Source organism: Talpa occidentalis, unplaced genomic scaffold, assembly GCF_014898055.3.
Source record: "Talpa occidentalis isolate TD23 unplaced genomic scaffold, MPIMG_talOcc4v2.1 talOcc4.5, whole genome shotgun sequence".
Lineage (NCBI taxonomy): Eukaryota > Metazoa > Chordata > Mammalia > Eulipotyphla > Talpidae > Talpa > Talpa occidentalis.
Genome location: NW_023604861.1, coordinates 96435669 through 96441367, shown reverse-complemented (window position 1 = coordinate 96441367; position 5699 = coordinate 96435669). Strand labels below are relative to the sequence as shown.

At 48.3% G+C, this 5699-nt stretch overlaps 1 protein-coding gene across 1 annotated transcript; it reads left to right on the top strand.

Moving 5' to 3' along the window:
- Nucleotides 1–1466: 1466 nt before the first annotated feature.
- On the top strand, nucleotides 1467–5036 carry IL37 (interleukin 37). The gene is made up of 4 exons (XM_037526861.2): nucleotides 1467–1472; nucleotides 3144–3201; nucleotides 3600–3742; nucleotides 4007–5036. The coding sequence occupies exons 1-4, from the start codon at nucleotides 1467–1469 to the stop codon at nucleotides 4253–4255; spliced, it is 456 nt and encodes a 151-aa protein (XP_037382758.1). The 3' UTR covers nucleotides 4256–5036.
- The last annotated feature ends 663 nt before the right edge of the window (nucleotides 5037–5699 follow it).

Below are 5699 nucleotides of genomic sequence, written 5' to 3'. Positions count from 1 at the left end.
CAACCTCTCCTAAATAAACAGAAAAGCAAACAAAACACCACCCCCTTGTGCATCAGTTTTGGGTAGGGATTGTCAAATATTTTGAGGGGGTATTGAGGTGAGACTTTATAAGGAAACCCTAGAAATAAAAGTACTCCTATACTTTAGAATTGGTAAGGGAAAAAAAACAAAACCTTCATTATTTAAGGACAAAATTATCTACAGAGAGAACTCAGTTACACACCAACTAATGAAAGCTAAGTCAAGAAATGACGATTTTGGGCCTCCCCAGTGGCGCAGCGGTTGAGCGCTGGGTTGCAAAGCTGCCGGCGACCTCTGCGGCGCCGGTTCGATCCCCGGCTGCTCCCCGGCCACCGGAGGAGGGTCCCACATGGCCGCGAGACCTCTCCTGCCGCCCGCTGCTCCCCTCAGCAGTGTACTTCGGTCCTTCTGCCTGCTCTGCTCCCCGCTCTGGCTCTGGTGAATTCTCTCACCCTCCCGCGCTTCTTGACTGTACCCAGTGCAGTATAAACAAAACGAAACGAACAAACAAAAACAAATAAATAAATACCAAACATGGCCTCTATAAAAAAAAAAAAAAAAAAAAAAAAAAAAGAAATGACGATTTTGCTGGGAACACACTCAAATATACAAAAATCAATTGTGACATCAGCTAAAGCTATTGAAAAATTAGTTTGGTTTTTTTTTAAAGATTTATTTATTTATTTATTTATACAATCATGTGTTCAATCAGAAGCGCGGGCGGAGCGGTGAGAGACTTTTACCAGAGCCAGCGTGGGGCGCAGAAACAGGCAGACTGATGAAACACACTGCTGGGGGAGCAGCAGGCATGGCAGGAGAGGTCTGTCACACCATGTGGGACCCTCGCCAGCAGCCGGGGATCGAACTGGCACTGCAGAGCTCAACCGCTGCGCCACCATAGGAGTCCCTGGAAAATTAGTTTAAAAAAATCATTACACATTAAAATAACCCCTTATAGGTAGCAAGGAAGAAATCTTTATGGAAGAATTTCTACCTTTATTGAAAGATATAATAGAAGACTTCGAGAGATGGATGGGAGAAATGGAGGTGATTTCTGTATTTGCAACTCCTCAGCTCAGTGCTGGGTAGCAGCTGGGGCTTCTTAGCAGGGCAGTGTCTGCAGGAGTGGCCAATGTTTGAGAAGTTGGAAGACTTGGAATTAATCTAGTTCAATGATTCTGAACCAACACACCTCAGGTTTAGTTCACCCCCATGAACTCCAGTCGTCTGGAGGTGGGACCCAGAAAAGCTCCCAAAGAGAGGCTGATATGAGCCTGGGCTGAGAACCACGGATCTCACCTGGTCCCACATCATTGTAGCTACTCAGGACCTCATCTGGGCCAGTTACCCATTACAGAAACACCAAGTGTACATGACACTCATGCCTCTAGGAAATCAGGACTGATGAGGCAGCACACTAGTTAGAGGGTGCTGCAGCAGTGAGCATGAAGGTAAGATGATGCGGGCCAAGTTAGGTGTGAGAGGAGGCAGATGGAAGAAAAAGAAGGACAGATTTAAGAGGGTATTAAGAGGCTTAAAAAAGCGGGGGTTGTGGGATGGTAATACTAGAAATGAGCATTTACAGCTGTCAGGACATGAGCAGGCCACCAGGCCTGTGCTGAGGATGCGTGCAGAGGGCTGCAGCAGCCCACGAAGGAAGCCATCCCATGGTCAGGGTGCTCAGAGGGCTTCAGGGAGGAGCCTGAGAGACTGGCCCCTGCCTGTGCTTATCACTGGGAAGAGAATGAGACCTCGCAGTGCATCCCTACAATGTAATTGCCACCATAGATAATTCTACTATAGCATCACGCAGCGCGTGCTTACAGTGCTGTCATAGTGGACATTTTACAACTACTTATCCATGACATCACTGGCCCACGTGTGGCTCCTGCCTGCCATCAAACACGTGTCAGGGCTCCTCACTGAGGGCCGTGTCATCTGCACCAGCAGAGCCCCAGCAGGGAAAGTCCCATGTCACCCACCTGTGAGCAGGACAGGCTGGTGCATCTCCAGGAGCCATGCCCTGGGGAACCCCCGGCCACTGTTGTTGTGGCTGGTCCTGCCTGTGCAAGGAGCTCCCTCCAGGTCAACCCCTGTGGGTGGTCAAAGGCGCCCCCGCAATGACAGCTCCGCCTTCCACGATGCTGGGCTCCTGGGTGCTTCTTGTCTCGGTTTCAACCATCCCCAGCTCTTCCTCTGTCCCTCAGTGGGTGTCACCGTGAGTGGATCTGTTCCCACCCCAGGCATTGCTGGTGGCGTGATGCCCCAGTAGGGGGGTAGGGGACGGAGTGTTAAGGAGAATAATGATTAACACGTACAGATCCTTTCTATAGCTCAGACACCTGGCTAAGTGTTACTCATATGAGTAGGTATTTTAATTCTTCTCACACCCTCTTTGGCTAGGTGCTATTATTACCCCTATTTCACAGATGAGGACATTGAGGTTTGTGTTAGGTCCTAAAGCAGTAAGTAACAAAACTTGGATTTTAACCCATCTGTCAAATTTGAGGACCCTTGTGTTTACACACAGTACTTGCCTATTACCCTTGGGTTCTCTTCCCCTAATTCCAGGTATCTGTGGTCTGAAAATAGTGTATACAGTGGGGGGCAGGGAGGGAGAGAGGGGGAAAGGGGGAGGAGAGGAGATGGAATATTCATATTGCATTTATTGCATGTGTCACATTTATTCTATGTATTGGTATAATTGTTCTATTTTGTTATTAGTTGCTAATTTCTGTGCCTAATGTATAAGTCAAATTTTATCATAGGCTTGTGTTATAGCAACCCCTCCCCCTGTGTATATATGGGGTTCACTACTATCTGCAGTTTCAGGCATCCACTTGGAGTGTGGAATGAATTCTCTGCAAATAAGGGGGGATTGTTGTACATGATAATTTGCTTGTCCAGGCAAGCAAAGCTTACCCCAAGCTGAAAGCTTGGGGGTGGGAGAGAGATTCAGTGGGCTGTGATGTCCGAGCCCGTAGGTGGGGTGGGGGTATGGGGCTGGCACCCTCCAATGTGGCCATTCTCACAATGCTGCTGTCTGGTTATATCTAGGTCCACAGGTGAAAGGCAGCTTGCCAGCGAAGTTCAGCATTCACGACACGATCACAAAGTAATAGTCATGGACGGACTCTGGGACCCTCAAAGCTGTTCCATATAAAACCTACATATTCCCAGGTGACTCCCAGGCTGGGCTGTGTTTTCTGTCTATTCCCCTCCACCACCACCAGCAGGGTAAAGCCTTCCTTTGAGGGACTCAGCGAGGCTGTACCCGACTCCAGCTCCAGCAGGTGGTGGGAAGCAGGACATAGGAGCCCCAGGGACCACTAAGAATTGGACGTAAGCTCCTGTAGCAGTGACCAGATCTGAGGGAAGTCTTTCTGGAAGGACTGGAAGAAAGATGGTGCCAGACCGTGGAAGAAGTAGAGGCTTAGACCAAAGTGAAGTAGGGGACTTTGACCACAGAGCCAAGAGGTGGGGGTGATATGGCCTGTCTGAAACCCCAGCAGGCAAGAAGGCCTTTTCCCTTTTATAAGGACCAACCTGTTTTTCTGACTCTTTTTTTTTTTTTCTAGAGACCTTCTTTTTATTAGGGTGTCAGTTGTCCTCATCCTGTAAGGAGAAAGGAGGTCCAGTTTTCTTGGCAATCTCTAAAGGAAAACGTTGTCTCTGTTGTGACAAGGCCAAAGGACAAAGCCAGCCATCTCTTCAACTGAAGGTGAGCATTCCAGCCCAATTTCCTTTTTGTTCAGCCACCCCAAAGTGGACCTCTGGGGTCTACCTACCTGCTTACAGCCTCCCACTCTCCACAAATTCTTCTCCTAAGCAACAGAACAGTAGTAGCATCCTTCTTTCTGGAGTGTTGGGTCGCATTTTCCTGTCCAGGTCTGGGCTCTGTGCTCCAGGAACGCACGTGGCTGCGTTGCCTGGCTTTCCTTCCTCTCAGAAGTGATCCTATCTCACTGTCCCCTTCACCTCCTAGAATAAGAATCTTGAAGACCTGTCTGGCCAGAAGGAACGAGCACTTCAGCCCTTCATCTTCTATAGAACTGAGGTGGACTCCCTGAACACACTGGAGTGGGCCACTCACCCCGGCTGGTTCATCTGCACCTCCTGCAATTCCTGTGAACCCTTTGGAGTGACAAATAGTCATGGGAAAAAGAAACACATAGAATTTTCATTTCACGGAGTTCCAAAAGTTGAAATCAACCCCAGTGAGGTCAACGAATAAGCCACTACCCCGCTGAATGTCCTTCTGTGCTCTCCTCTCGAACGCATACTTGTCACGAAGAAAGGGGACTGGCTCCTTAACCTCTCCTGTTTCTCATTAGTGCTTTGAATATCTGTGCCTTCAGGTGGTAGAAGAATTATATGTCAGAGCTTAGAGAGTTCTTAGGTGAAATAAAGTCATGATTGGATGAGAGCGGCTTCTGTCTGCGGCCTGCTTCCCTGGACGCCAGTCATCCTCAGGGTGGGCCGTGCTGTGGGGTTTGGCCTGAGAATCTGAACTTGCACAGGAATGAGCAACTGGCTGGGGCTCTGATCCAGAGTGAGCTGTTCCCAGTGGGGCTGGACAGGTGCTGGGGCAGAGCATGAGAAGGGTTAGTCTGTGTCTTGGATCCAGGGAAGAAAGCAGCAGCAAGTTCACCATCCTATGGGGTAAGTGGAGAAGGGGCAGGTAAGGAGCAAAATGTGGGAGACCCCAGAGACTGTCAAGTGGCAGGCAGGAGGTGCGCATCCAGTAGGCATCTGGGAGACCTGTCAATATGTCCCATCGCAGCTGGACCCACATCCTAGTAAAGGGTGATCGAAATCTGGACACAGCCGGGGTGCGGGGGAGGAAGGGAGGATTGGGAACTAGCCTACTAGTTACGGATGGTGGGTGTGGTGTGGTGACTTACATCTGAGGAGGTGTGAACCTTTAATCTAAATTTAAATTTAAATCTGTAGATCTAAATCATGTCCAGTGTTATAAATCAATATTACCTCAATAAAGAAAAACGAAGATGAAAAAATCCTGTCAACGTGGCGTCACAAAACATGGTGTTGGGAAGACTTGCTAACAACTGGCTCTTGCAAGCGGGTGGAGGTGGAGAATGGCCCTAGTGTCTTCAGTAGCCCACCTTTAAGATCTTCATTTTAGAACAAGTGTAGTTGGCAAACTATAGCCTGTAGGCAAAATCCAGCTCACAATCCACTTGTGTGGTTTGCTCACACAGCCATGTTTACAGACTGTCCACAGCCCCCTTCACACTACAACAGCACAGAGTGTGGCCTCAGCCTGCAAAGTCTACAACAGAAAGCTTGCTGCCTCCTGCTCGAAAGGGCAAGAGATACAGTCTGCAGCCTCCAGATGTTCATCCCAAGTCAGTCACATTGTGAAGCAGTTTCCACAAGGCAGCTGTATTTTATGATGGCTAGGTTTTCCATATCACTCACAAAACCCTACAGTATTTTTTATTTTTTGAAAAAAAATTTTAAAAGATTTATTTTTATTTATTTATGCATACAAGAACTGGAGTGGAGGCCAGAGGGTGTGTGTGGTGGGGAGGGGAGGATTGGATTCACCAGAGACAGAGTGGGGAGCAGAACTTGGCAATTTTTAATAGGAAAATGCATTCTAAGTTCTGCCTAATCAGGGAACCTGGAAACTTCTGGATATTGACTTTTACTTT